Here is a 15,410-nt window from a genome sequence, read left to right on the forward strand (position 1 = left end):
ATAAAAGGCTTCAGTTTAAAAGCAAAATTAAGAAAATTGCAATCTTAATCATCCCAAGATCGTTGGAGTACAGAGTAATGGGTAATAGATACTTATTTTTAGGAATGCTCATGCACTTAATTGCCACTGATCTCATGAAGATAGGCATTTCTGAATGCCTCACTAGAAGTATATCCACCTGAAAATACATACCACAAGAAGATCATTAAATAAAAATATTTCTCGCTGGTGCAATCCAAGCTTCTGAGGTTTATTTGGATCTGGAACTTCAAACAGCCTACAGTAGCAAACAAGCCTTCGGTGGGGTAGAGAGAGGACCTACGATAATACAAGAGTTCATGGTTAATATAGCAATATTTAACCAAGAAAGAGCATCTTTCATACCCAGAGTCTTGTTTTGAATGTTTCAAATATTTTTACCTCTAAGCCCATTAGATTTTTTTCATCAAAGGACCATGAACAGAAAAATAAAGATTATATGCCACAAAGTTCCATGACATTTAAACTTCATAAAAATTCTTATAAGAAATATTCTCTAACAGCTTGCATTCATGTACATGGATGCCAATGAAAGTTTTACTGGGGATAGGGTTTTACTCTGGGAATCGATAAAAACCTTGAAAGAACTTAAGATTGAGCTCCCACTTGCTTAAAGCAAATGACGTTTGCCTTCCTGAGCACTTTTACATATCTTTATTAGAAGTAAGGATGGAAAGCAACTTTAGCTTTTGTGAGATGAATACACTGATGTTGTAGATTACTTTTTGTCAGCCACTGAGTTAATTCAATTTGTTCATACGCCAATACCAAGGAAATAGTGACATCAGGAAAAAGTAAATGCATTTTCAGTCTGGATTATTTTCTCATGTCGGCAAGAAAACCGAGAATAATTTTCCATTTTTATATTTGAAATGTCTGCTGAAGCTATCTCTGAAGCTGCTGTTTTCAGCCTAGCGAGACTTCATTTCTTTCAAATGCAAATGCTGATATCTTGTAAACAATATTAAAAGAAATCTTTTAAACTTTAAAAATTTGAAGTAGAGACTATTCTTTGGTAACTAGACATATATTTCATTTATATATTTTATTTCTTTATAATTCCTGATTCTGCATGAGAATTACAAGACTTACTAGGCAAAGAAAAACAGTCAAAGACTGTTAATGCTGCTTCTTCCTCTACATGAGTGCGGGCTTGAAGGTGGGGAGCATAGGGAAAGAGTTTAGGATTCACTATCTGCCGTTGTTCCTGGTTGGTTATCAAGCCATTTGGTGAGATTTTAGTTTTTCCCCAAAATCCAATTCACCTACTATAATTCATCTACTATTCTAGCAACACACAAAATGCTAGTAGCATTTATCTATGCTTAATTACCAAACCTGCAAGGAGAAGGTATTTAAGAAAAAATCTGACATGTTCTAAAGGAGCCAGTGTGGCGAAGAATGCTGGAGAAATCAATGGTTTCTATTTTCAGGCTATTCTGGTAACTGAACAGCTTACAGTTCTCAGTGAAAAGCGGCAGGAATAAATGCTGCATGTTCTCATTCTCTCTCACCTCCAGACTCACTTTCCCCAGCACATGGCAGTCTGAGATTTGCTACAGCGAGATAACAAAACCCAAGGGTAGTCACTGAGCCTATGAACATCTACAGTGAGCTCTGGTATTGAAATTTAACTACAGACAACGCTTTCACTCACAGCAATAGATGACCTGGTAAAATTCCCTTCCACCATATTTTATAAAGGCCACATCTTTCAGTTTGTTTTTACAGTCCAGTGGTACGGCTAGACATGCATCCATGAAATGATGACAGGCACTTCACTTAGGAATATGAAGCTAGCTTTGCATGACTTAATTGTTAACACAGAGAAAGAAAGAAATAGAAGACTGAAAAAACAAATGAAAGTTTAAAGTTCTTTCTCTGGATTGTCCTGAGTGAAGATGCTAATGCACAGTGCAGTTACAATTGAGGGGAAAAGAATCATTAGGATCAAATTTGTATAAAGTAATCTGATTTCAGAGCACTATGTGGACTCCTCTGCTATTAGGTGGGGTTTTTTTATTTGTTTAAAACTACTAGCAAGAATGTTATCATGAAATTAAAGTTAAGTGGAACACTGTATTAGAAGAATAGTTTTGGGACTATTATTGAATATTGACTTAAATCTGGAATCGATATTTTCTATGTTCATCTACCTTTCAGAAGAGGACTGTTAAATTAACTGGCAATATTTGTAGAGTACCATTCAGTACTGAAATGGACCAGAAAGAATAATCACACCAGGGCCCAGGGGAAAGGTGAGGGGCAACTGTGATTTTCCTTATTTATTCTTTACTGGCTGTCTAATTTCTACAGCGATAATAGCATTTGAAGTGCATAAAAAGTACACCAAAAAAGGTCTAGAAAACTTTTGGCAATAAATTAAGCAGTTTCTCTGGGAAATATATTTTTAAGAAAAACTTTATACTTTGGAGAGTTATTACTTTCAACAATAGGAAAATTTTACTTGAAAGATGCCCAATTTTTTAAAAAGCTAAAATGTAACAGAATTCATTATTGCCAGTTTAAGAAAAAGTTGCCAGTTAAAATGACTAAAAACTTTGAAGGAGTATGAAAGAAATACCTACACAACCAAGTCCATGATGCAGAGATCCAATCTAAAGTAGAAAGACATACACAAGTTCGTTAAACTTCAGAGAAACACAGTACTCTATCATAGCAATTAAATACGTCACGGTCTTACTACGACTAAATGCCTATAAAGTAAAAACAAGTATTTCTATCAATAAAGACTGTTGGCTATTTCCTAAATTTTCTTTAACACAGTTGAAAAGTCTCTCAAAAGAAGACTCCTTGAACCTAGGACTCCATTGAAGGCATTGTTTTCTTAATCCCATTTAATATACAAGATCAGGATTAGTTTTAGGATTTGAATTGCCACATGCCTGAATAAAAAAAGAACTAGGAGGAAAAAAAAAATCTCCCACAGAAGCCTATATATAAACCTAAATCCCCAAACAATTACAGAAAATAAGTTTCATGTGAAAGCATAAATGGCTGTCAAATAATGACTTCAGAGTATTTATTTCCCTTTTGCTCAAAAATATGTGAAAGCTTTTATTAAGAAAATTTTGCTGTCTCTCTCCTCTGCTTCTTCCAAGAGGTCTGCTCAATATTTCCTTACTGGAAAACAGAAGAAAATTGGTTTTTGTTTTTTTTGGTGGTCCCTCATTCCCTTCCCCCTCCTCCCAGCATTGAGACTTGTCTGAGAAGAGATTACAATTCAAAGCTCTTTAAGAGTAGTAGGGAGAATCTTGAGGTCCATACTACTTTTTTAAATAAAAAAATCCCCCAAACCCATCAGTCCACACTTCAGCAAAGTTCCTGAGAGCTGATAAAAAACCTGAGGTAGGACTGCAAACACATCCAAGTCTAGTCCTTTTTTGGCTTTGTTCTGGGCTGCCTTTGTGACTATTAACATGAAGATTTTCGGAAGACAACTCTAGGACCTGAATTCAGGAAGGCTGAGCATCCATGGTCCCTCTCCACATTAGATACAATTGCCAGCCTGTAAAATATTGGTCTTAATATCTCTGTGTTCACTCAGCTCCTAAAACAAAGGGAAAAATGCTGTGGCCTTCCTTTTCTCTCTCCTTTCCAACAGACTCTTTGAAGATTAATTTTTATAGCAAAGTATTTCAGGATTCTTCCCCCAACAAAGCAAGAGTGATCTTCGGGTGCTCAAACCCAGCACTAGAATCCCTGGGACTCCATTTCCAGGTAAGTTCTGAGACAAAATGACACAATGTCCCCTTACAGATACCAGTTCATAAAACTAGATGCAAAGCTGAGAAAGATGCCGACGTGAACAGAAGTTCTCTATTGCTCTTGTAAATTATGGAGCCATACTAACAGCGTAAATGTTGAAATACAATTCTCTACAATAGTACTTAAAAAACACACTTCAATTGTCTTGAAACAAACGTAAGAACTGCCTAAAATGCAGATATTTCAGCGTAATATTCAGAATTGTGAAGGTTCATGTAGAGAAGAGTTTAAGACTCATAACATCATCACTCATGAATACCAGACTGCAACAACAAAATTCATCTGCACTGTGAATGCTCCAAAATTAAAGCCAACCTTATAGAAAGTTATTATTTTGACAATTTCTGCCTTTTGCCATTTATCAACCAATTCATAGTTCTGAGCAATGCACCTCTACTGTTCTATACTGTACATTGCTCTACATCTCCTTGGTAACAGACAGGTAATGCAAAGTGAACTTACCGGTTTCTTTCCTACTATGAGCTTTTCAACCTTCTGGACCTGGGATACATGATCCTCATTTGTCTTCAGTTCCCGTTTGCGGATTCGCTCATAAATCCCAATCAGCATTTCTCGTGGGATATCTTCACCATCATCCACACCTGCAGAAGCCAACAGCTTCTATTGTCAGTCTGGCTCTGAATGATCTAACACTTATTTCTCAGCAATGTAGACTTCTCCACAGGGAGAGAAAAAAAAACCATGGGCAATCTTTGTTTCCTCTGCTAACAGGAATGCAAAAAAAAACTGCTGATGTACTTGTTTATGCTGTTTTGTTTTATAGCTGCCAGTACTCCATCAGCTAACATCTCCACTGTTCTTGTGCCTTCCTTACAAAAGCAACACAAGTTATGCTGCTCATTACTGAAGCACTGGTTTTTGTCCAAAAGCATCCTGCCCCCAGGACAGGACAAGGGGCAATGGTTTTAAACTAGAAGAGGATGGATTTAGACTAGATCTAAGGAAGAAATTTTTCACAATGAGAGTGGTGAAGCACTGGCCCAGGTTGCCCAGAGAGGTGGTCAATGCCCCATTCTTGGGAACGTTCCAGGTCAGGCTGGACGGGGCTCTGAGCAACCTGATCTAGTTGAAGATGTCCCTGCTCACTGCAGGGGGGTTGGACCAGATGGCCTGGAAAGGTCCCTTCCCACCTAAACTCTTAGAATCACCAAATCATTAAGGTGGGATAGAACCTCTAAGATCATCAAGTCCAACCATCAACCCAACACCACCATGCCCACTAAACCACATCCCAGAGTGCCACGTCTACACATTTTTTGAACACTTCCAGTGATGGTGACTCCACCACCTCCCTGGGCAGCCTGTTCCAATGTTTGACCACTCTCTCAGTAAAGAAATTTTTCCTAATATCCAATCTAAACCTCCCCTGGCACAACTTGAGGCCATTTCCTCTCGTCCTATCGCTGGTTACTTGGGAGATGAGACCAACACCCACCTCACCACAACCCCCTTTCAGGCAGTTGTAGAGAGCGATAAGGTCTCTCCTCAGCCTCCTCTTCTCCAGACTGAACAACCCCAGTTCCCTCAGCTGCTCCTCATCAGACTTGTGCTCCAGACTCCTCCCCAGCTTTGCTGCCCTCTTCTATGATTCTATGATTCTAATACGCCAAGACATTGATGGAAATTACAGGTTTGTTTTTTTGTTTTAAAACTCTAATCTAAAACTAAGCCATAAAAAGGCCAACTTCCTGTGTAATTTGTTTCTTCTTTTAAGTTTCCCCTGTTTGGTATCAAGGCTCAAATGAGTTGAATAGCCCTTTAGACACTAAAATCTTCATATGACCTCCTCCTAGGAGTATACCACTGGGAGGAAACAGAAGAACCGTTCCATTTTGCCTATGTCCCAGTATTACTCAGCACTGTTCATAAAATAATTTCCTACAACAGAACCTTATGAACATCCAGTAAAATTAATTTAACCAGTATTTCCTGTATAATTTAAAAAACAATTAATTTACTCTGTAAAAACAAATCAACAAAGTAGCATAGTTACAGTATTATTGTTTAGCACTGCGTGATTATCATTGGCATGTAAGTATTCTAACAAATGCCAGTGTCTTGAATGCTTCATCCTGAATTTTTAGTAGCAGTGGAAAAGGTCCAATTTCAGTAAGTAACTTAAAGCTGGATTTCCTAGGGACAGGGAGATGCATGTCTATTTTTTAAATAGGTTTTAAAGCAATAGCCTCTTATCTCCCATTCAGAAGCCAAAATAGAATATTTTGTCACCTAGAGGAACAACTGCTCACACAAAAAAAAATTGTGATAAATTACGGTTTCTTTGCAACTAGAAGCAAGCAAAACCGTCCCTGTTCTGCTCCACATCAGCAAGTTTTCCACAGACCACCTTTGCAATCCAGCCATTTAAAGTTACCGGCAAAGTAGCCTGTTACAAAAATGCCTACAATAATAAGCAAAACCTGGCATTCAGGCTGAAGCTCAGAGAGAATGTACTGTATTTAATACAACAAATATAACTGTAGTATTAAGCTAAGAGATGAATATCAGGCCTTTTATAATCTTTGTGGACTTTACGATAAAATCTCAACACTAACTTGAATTTTGCTAAGCTAAAACATCTTCTAAGCATAGGTTGTTCACTGTTGTCTTATGTAAATCTATGGGAATAAAATCACCAAACAGGTCTTTCATTTTCAAGATCTGAAATTCCAGAACACCAGAAGTATTTTGTTTTTACTAGTACTAAAATGAAAGTACCACATGCACACATGAATACAGACTGCATGAATACAAAATGCATCTGAGATGCGCCAATACATTTTTATATATTAAGCAACTTGATTCTGCCTTTCTGCCATTCAGCCCATTTTTAGGTATCACTGAGAAAATGGCTGTTAAACAATACATCAACACTTGCTGGTGCCTGCAGTAGCGGGCCTATTCCGCTACCGTGCTGCTGCATCCATTGTTGCCAAAAAAAGAGAGGCTGTGCACTAAGTCATGCTTATCCTGTGCTTAAAAGCAGGGAGAGGAGGAGGAGGAGAGGGTTGCAGTGACTGAGCAGGCAATTTTCCCGGCCTTTGCACAAACACATAGTAATGGAACTATAGTAAAAGCCGCTTTTTCCCTATAGGCACAAACTACCTTCAAGGGAAAAAAGGGATGGGGACTTCAGCCTCATTTTATTTCTCTAACATCTGAGTGCTCTTCTGTGATAAAAGGTAAATGCTGTCTGATCCATTCTTCCTTGAGTGCCCAGGAACAACAGGGGGTATCATCTCATGCACAGTCTTCATCCTCAGCTCTACAGTGACTACCTCCTGTTAGGCAGAGCTGAGCACTGGCTGAGATGATAATTCATAAAAAACTGGGTTTTTTTCACCAGAAAGAACCAAGATAGAAACATCTGAGATACAGATTTGAAAAAATTTCTGTAGTTTTTCGGCAATCTAAGGGCAAGCTTAGGTGTGCCCTAGCCTGGCAAATAGTTTCTTCATCAGAAAATATACCAATGAAGAAACCAAAATGAAATTTCTGTGCTATTTATTGTGTACCTTTCAGGAAGGTTTTGGAGTTGTGATTTTTCTTCCCCACTGAGAATTTAAATCCTTAGTTTTTCTAGAAGTCCTCATCATGGCATAATATAATTCCATTCCTTAATATACATACATATACAGGAATAAAATGACCTGACAATACATCCTCTCAAGACAGACAAGATAAAAATGACAAAATACTATATGCTTAGCTCTGTTTTCACTATTCCAGAAATTACTAAAGCCTGTAAAAATGCCAGCAGTATTAACTGAGGTGAAAACAGAATCAAGTGCCCTGTATTTTGTCTTTTTCCCAGAAGATACATGGTGTCCCTCCAATGACAGTTACAGGGAAAAGCTTTCATGACCTTCATCGTTAGAGTTTGCTTACCCCTCAGATTCTTGACAAAGTCTTCTAGCTTCATTTTGCGTTCTGGTTTCACATTTGGGCTGTACATATCTGTGTTTAACAGTATGATGGCAAAAGCTAGAATGAAGATGGTATCAGGATTTCTAAATTGTCTCACAACGCCTGGATTGCAGATACAGTATCGTTGGCTGTAAAAAAGCAAAGAGGGGAAGCTGTCAGGCTATGAATTACTATTCTAATCCCACCAAATAAACCCACTGCTACATTCCAGAGGCTGAGCAAGCTATTATTCGTGTTCCATACATATTTAGTTTTCCATCCACATATTTTCACAAGCCAATGCTAGAATGTGGAAGGCTTTTGTTTTCTACTACCACTGTAACTTCACTTCTTAGTACAGATTCTGAGCTACAAGAACTTCAGTATTTAATTTTTTTTCAATGAGTAATACCTTTTGACACCAGGTAAGAATAGAACATTGATTTTAGCTTACTGCCACATGATGATTTACATCTCCTCCTGTGCCCTGGACAAAGTACGCTCGTATTAGTATTAGTAAGTTAATGCTCTTTATTCCACTATTGTTGAAATGCTAAATGAAAGGTTGAGAGCATATATACTCTAAAATGTAAATGGTCTCATAATTCCACTCATATCAACTATTATATGCAAACTGTTAGAGACATTAAAAAAAATCCTTGGATTTCTCTTCAATTGATGCTAGAAAGAACTTTTAATTGATAAACCTCACTACGTTAATACAAATAACATACATGAACAGCACCAGCAAATAAAACTTCCTATTTCGTACTTAGCAAAACCACCACAAATGACATGCTCTATTTGAAACTGTTTGAGGCTCACAAGGACAGTGCAAATAAGCAGGGAAATAACTTAGTTATTTTCCCCAGTTCTCCAGTCTGACTGTTAGAAAACAGCAGGCTTCTGGTGACTGAGTAATTTTTTTTAGCATCATACCTGAAAGCTTCAATGAGCCGTTCTACTTTCTGGGCTTCTCCTTGAACACGGATATGAGCCTGAAATTTCCTGAGTGCTTCATCCAGTTCCATTGTTGAGAAGTCCATCTCATCCACAACACAGCTAGGATAAAAACATACTGCCATTGTGTCTTTTAATTTCTAACAACACGGTACCAAAGGCAAGATTTTGAAACCAAAAGAACCCTTCTATTGTCCATCTCTTGTAGAGATTCATGGAGTTTACTGAAACATTCAGCAGCAATTACAATAACTGTAGGTAAGCTGTGAAGGAAGGATTGTAAATAATAGATCAATGAGAATGTGTACATGTAAGCAGATCCTTTTTTTTTTTTTTCTTTAACAGAAGAGCTGCTGGAATGGCAAATGTCTGACCAATGTAAGTGACATACCATTGCCAAGAATAATTATTGGCTTTGTGCTTCCAGACCAATCAATTATTACAACGCCTATAATAATATATAGTTTATATTGCCCAAAATATCAGATCTCAAACCGTCTGCAGCAAGCACAATAATCTGTACCAAATGGCTCTGTGTCTGGGAATGTTCTTACATATGGAGGGGAAAAAAAAAATAATCGTGTTTGGATACTCTTACTGTCATTCTCATCTCCCCATCATTTGCCATGTCTTTCAGTTAACATTTATGGAGAAATAATTATTTTCTTGCTCTGAAAATACAGTGCTGACAAAAAAATATAAAAGGAACCTGCTTAGTATAATCAACAACGTGAACTATATCATTCTAATACTTTGTTTAAAGACTACTTGAAAATCAGAAGCTTATGAATTTCACTTCTTTAAACTTAGCTTTTAAATAACCAGACGTGAATCACTGCAAGTAACAACACTGTAATGCAGAAACCACAGAAAGAAAGCACAATCCAGTTTTAAAAGCCTTTTCTTAAATGTATAGCTATACAATGATAAATTAGAGTAGCTCACATTTTTCTTCTAGTAACACTGCAGCTAACAGATTAAAATCAAAGCAATTTATTCACTTTGCCTTGAATATTTTTCCCTTGATGCAGAAGCCCAAGGAAACAGGCTTGGTATTTCTCATGTCCTTTCTAGTCCACAACTAAAAACCTATTATCAGTTCTGCAATAATGTTCACAGTCTTCCCACCTATTCTGAGTTCTGTAACACTTTCAAAAGCTCTTTTCTCCTTTGTGTAAAGCACATGTGCAGACAAGCCAGACTTAGAACGAAGTAATTGGAGCAATTAAGGACTTCCAGAAAACATGCTGGCCAACAACATAATGGGGAGGTGTCAATCTTTCATATGAACTACGGAGACAGCAGATATACCACCATGGTCAATGTTCTTAACTGGAATCGGTACTTTTCTGCAAATATTTCAAAATAGTAAACAATTTGCTTCTGGTGGCTATGTAATGACAAAAAAGTGAACAAATTAACTTTGGCTAGGTGTATACAGCAAACAGAATCATGAAAGTAAGTAAGATCAGACATACTCGTTTAGTTGTCTTTTTTTTTTTTAAACAATGGTTAACAAAATTATAACTCTTGATAATAATACCATGATAATAATGAAAAAGAGAGCATGGACTCTTAGACACTGCAGGAGAACTTGAGTAGATACATACTCTGGGTGAATAAGTCTGCGCTGAATTACCACATCTTCACTATTACAGTTACATCACCCAAACAGGTAAAAGCAAGAAGCAGCTCAGCTTCACCACTTCGAGGTAGGCAGATAATAGAAACTTCGTCCTGGGAACTATCCCCTGCTTGCCACCTCTGTACAAAATTTAGGCAAGAAGAGTGGAACATACCATTTGCTAGGTCACTGCACCTACAGCTGCCTTGATTCTCTACCGTTTGCCTGTACTCTTGCACATAACTGCGTAGTGTAATGAACTGAAGTGATGGAGTCTCCTTTCCCCTCTCACTTTTAACCATGTTCTTTACAATGGTTTCACTTTATTCTTTTTTTGAGTGACTGCACTTTTGTTTTCTAATGCAAAGTCAAGACACAGCAAAAGCTCAGCTCCTCAGCTTACATCTCTATTACATCAAGCACTCCTTGGTCATGCCAAGAGAAAGCTGGGGCTCACTGCAGAAGAGCAGTGCCTCAGGAAGCGTGTCTGATGTGCCCCAAATGTTGGCCAGGGCAACAACATCCATGCCAGCTATGCCAGCCCCACGCCACCAAATGATGCCTTTAGAGTTGAGCTACCACCAGGTAGCAACCACAGTAGGCCCAGAATGCAGGTTTTGGTCAAGAATTTAGGCTACTCCCAAGTATTTTCTAAGCTCCAGTGAAAAGAAGATTTCAAACCATTAAAATCTCCTAAATTTACAGGATCTGGGAAACCCGAACACAAATCAAAGCAAGGCACTTGACATTAAACTGTGTAACACAAAAAGGATCATCCATTAAAATATCTTTTCTATGTAACAATCTGGAGTTATCATCAGTTTGACAAAATCTACCTCCAATCTGTAAATGTGATGTTTAAGATGAAATGCTATTTTATTGTCTCTTTTTAAGAAAAAATACCTTGTTCCTATTTGCAGGCAAGGTTTAGAACACTCAAGAGAACTGCACCACTCACAGTGTGTTCCTCGCCTCAAAGCACAGCTGGAACAGCTTATTTTATTATAATTAATTAATATTAATAAATTTATTATAATCAATTAATATTGAAATTAATAATAGATTAATTTCAATAAAAGGCTTATTCTGGGGTTGTAGGTAGGTGGTTATGACCTTACTCTTAACAATTCACCTCATCACAGATACCACATCTGGCTTAGCAAAGACACAATTCTACTTACCCATATTCTGCTAGTCAATTTGAGATGGTGAGAGCAAATGGCTTGTTCAAGATCACAAAATGAATCATCTAAGATTAGAAATCATCCCGTCCTGGACCTGTACTGTTTTCTTTCAAAAAATTAGAAAATACACACTCTTTGCAAAGTCTTCACCCTAGTCTGACTCATAGTTGCAAAATCCGGATGAGCATTACAAGTAGCTAATAATGACTCATGCTGAATAAGGATCATATCAAAATCAAGCCATATTCTATTACTCTCTATTGTAAGGCTGACTGCATGCTTTGGTGCCGAGTCTCTTCCATTGCTTTCTGCTGGGTATTGTACTATGAGAAGGCGGTTTTTAATAAGACACAGGAAAGAGAAGACTTCTAAAAAATAGGTCTATGGCATAGGTACACATGCCATTAGCAGTATTAGTACAGTGTTCAAGCTTGCAATTTGAGATACGTAAGTTCTGACAGCATAATACTAAGTTCAGGATGGCTGAAGGGACCACGACCAACATCTTTGCAGCATGAAGCCACTGAGAGCAGTCTAAGAAATACACAAAGAAAATATAAGGTGTTGGCAGACACTTTGTTTCATGACACCATGACCTTAAATTCTTTGCAATGTATCAGTGTTACGGTATCAGTATTACATATCAACATTCAGTCCTCAAGAAAGGCTGCATCTATAGACCAATGCAAATTTCAGCACCGCTTTTTTTATACTCCTGTTAAAACCTGCACTCAGAATTTTTCCTAGTACTTCTTTAATGGGAAAGATGTGGGGATTTTTGCTTTAATGCTCAGCAGGTTTGTTAAACATCTAACTAAATTTTTTATAGAATTCCTTGAACAAAACTGGACTAAGATGTATTCATGTTTACAGGTCAGTATATCAGATAAAAAAAAAGCCCCCAAAGAATATGTGTTTTAAATGAGCACCCGCGTCAAATAAGGCAACTTCTTTTGTGGCCTACTTTGTATGTAAGGATCAGAAATTTATGAACAAGCTGCTAAAAGTCTATCTCATTTTTTGGGAAAGAAAAGTTTGTATAGATCTTGTCAGCATATGCCTGTACATGCTGAAATCCCTGTTTATTTAACATCTGAGCCATTTGGCTGTAATAATTATTTTCACCTTCTGTTACTGAAGAAGCCTTATGTTGCATATAATATTATTTTGTTTCATTCAGTACATTATTAGAAAGCCTGAGGAAGGAAAAAGACTTTGAAATAACATACTCTAATGCCAATGAAATTAAAACATAAATTTAGAGTAAACATACATGACTACAGAGAATATAAATCCTTGTAAGTATCTTGCTGGATCAATAACAGAAATAGTAACTTAGCTGGAAAGCAAAGAAATAAATATTTGCTCATGTGCACGTCTTCTTTCTTAACACTTAGTCTGGTTTCCCCCTCCTTCAGAACAAGATTCAGAGATAAGCACAAAACATTCGGAGACCGTTACTACCTCTAGCTTGATGAAACATCTGTCTTAAACATCAAAATACGGTCACGTCCCCCCAGTACTCACTCTAGTACATCCCGGTTGAACTGTTTTTGTCGATTTCCCAGAAATTCTCCAATCATCTGTCTGCTGAGACCTTTCCTTTGTAGGAGAAAGTGGGCAACACCAACTGGAGTGTCTGGCACAAAACCTCGTTCAATTAGGTACTGGACTCCTTTTTCAGGTTTTCTGAGGAGAAATGAGAATGCAAAACTATTACTTTTCTTCCATTGGACCTGAAGGCACCTGATGAAAATTTTACAACAGTTTTGCCAATCACTTTTGACTAACACACTATTAGTATGAGCTAGTATAGTTTCAGGATACATGAGACCATCCTGTAGAACATATTGTTCACTGTTTACAGCTTACTAGCTTTGAAACACATCTTCGCATGTTATTACACATTTCCCTGCTCCATAACCCTTCCAAAGAGAAGCTTTATGCAAGCAGCTTCAGGTATGAAAGTCAAAACACTTGTCAATGAAAAAGACAAGCCCAACATCAGCTACTAAATGCTCCTGTTGCTGGAAGAGATGTACCTTACAGAAACTGAATTAAAAAGCTATCGATGACAAGAAACACAGAACACCCCTGACCTCCCACCCTGCTGCTGTCAAAAGTTAAACTTGTTGAACATAAACATCTGAAGACGTGTAACTTGCAAACTAAGAATACAAAATAAGGAGGGGGGAGGGGGGGGAGGATCAAGTCAGTCATGCAAAAAGAAGCAATTAAAAATAGTGGAGCTCCCATCTAATTTATATTTTTTTTTCTTGTCCTTTAACACACCCACTGCCCCAGATTTTCCTTGCTCAGACAAGCACCTCCACAGTCTGGAGTACTTTACATTCCTTTATACATCACCTCCAGATTTAGCCATAACCAGTTTCAGATCTCAAAACAAAGCAAGCCGAAGCTACTAATTTTAACATATTAAGAAGCATGCGCTGGGGAGGAGGGTTGGGGGTGGAATTGGTTTCTGGCAATAAAATCTACGTCTTATAAAGGCAAATGCTGCTTATATTTTAAAGTGATGTAAAATTCCCCTCATAGCACATATTGTGCACTGCATCCTCCAGTAGTGTGACACAACAGACAACCATAATTCCTGTTATTAAAGGGACATCTTTACAGAACCAGTAATTCCATCATCATCTTTATTTTGTAAGGAATTGTAATATGTCTACCTTTAAGAGTGAATGATTTGCAGCATGCTGGATGGCCTGAAAGATATTTCCTTTAAGGCAAGCAAAATAATCTCAAAGGACAAGGTGACTGTACTACTTTTATATACAAGGTTGATCATACAAGCATAAGCCTTCCTCAGGGTTTTTAACTGCTAATAATATTACTAAATACATCACCATTCGGTTCTCCGATACTTTACATTCTTTTATATACATTACTTTACACTCTTTTTATACATTACACTCATACACTTAATACCCTATTAAAAGTTAGATAGATCAGAAGAATATATATATATAATTAGATCAAAAGAGAGTTCTCAAATATAAATTTCTTGCATCAGGCCTTGTGGCTCTTTGAAGCCATGATCTGAAATAAGATTACACATATAGTCATCTTCTAAACACAATCTTGTAAAATGCATCTCCTTCACATTCAAAAAGTACTCTTTTTCTTGTACATAACTGCTACATTCATATGTTTTTGAGTTGTACTTCAGAATTCTTCATCTTTCTGAATTCAAATTCACAGCATCCAACAAAAAAAAGGAATGGTTTCCTCCATCCCCCTTGTTAGTGAGCTACATTTGTCCACAGAATCCAGAGCGACACAAAGCCAGGGGTTTGTGTCTCCAGCAATTGTCACAAGCAGAATACAAAGGACACTATTAAAAGAACAACTTGATCCAAAGCTCACCTTCACTTGAGATACAGCAAATGCTGGATCATTACTTATTGTACTAAACCACAACTTGAATTCTTACCACCCCCATAAGCCTGAACATTTAAAATAATCACAAAAGTGACACATGATTTATGTTGCACCAGTTCCTAGGCAGTCACATCATTTTATGTAAGTCAGGGTCTGCTTTTTCACATAAGAAGCTCTATTTCTGGTTCAGAAATATGAAAGCACTTTATTCAAATATGCTTCAAACCAGGCTCCAAACCAGGTAAGTCTCCAAAATAGACTTAAAAATCCAGTTAGGAATACACTGGAAGCCAAAAGGTCTTTTCCCATCAATACCTTCTTCATGCTGAAGTGAAGCAACAGGAAGTTTTGCAGTCTAGGACTATTTGAAAGTAGTCCAATTTGTTACAGAAGTTGGAACATGGAAGCAGTGTAAACTCGGAACTGTAATAACATGAAAATAGTACCTGAAAACTCTGAACTCTAAGAATGAAGAGTACTCTTTC

General features: G+C 37.3%; 1 protein-coding gene across 1 annotated transcript in view; it reads right to left on the bottom strand.

The window, feature by feature from the left end:
• Nucleotides 1-15,410, bottom strand: part of IQSEC1 (IQ motif and Sec7 domain 1) — a 51,800-nt gene that overhangs the window by 16,123 nt on the left and 20,267 nt on the right. Inside the window, exons 4-9 of the mRNA XM_010282314.1 lie at nucleotides 13,051-13,212; nucleotides 8,695-8,817; nucleotides 7,738-7,904; nucleotides 4,291-4,430; nucleotides 2,628-2,657; nucleotides 193-318 (exon numbers count right to left, since the gene is read on the bottom strand). Of these exons, the coding sequence (XP_010280616.1) occupies nucleotides 193-318; nucleotides 2,628-2,657; nucleotides 4,291-4,430; nucleotides 7,738-7,904; nucleotides 8,695-8,817; nucleotides 13,051-13,212 (748 nt within the window). The remainder of the gene's footprint in view (nucleotides 1-192; nucleotides 319-2,627; nucleotides 2,658-4,290; nucleotides 4,431-7,737; nucleotides 7,905-8,694; nucleotides 8,818-13,050; nucleotides 13,213-15,410) is intronic.

This window comes from Phaethon lepturus, unplaced genomic scaffold (assembly GCF_000687285.1).
Source record: "Phaethon lepturus isolate BGI_N335 unplaced genomic scaffold, ASM68728v1 scaffold7922, whole genome shotgun sequence".
Lineage (NCBI taxonomy): Eukaryota > Metazoa > Chordata > Aves > Phaethontiformes > Phaethontidae > Phaethon > Phaethon lepturus.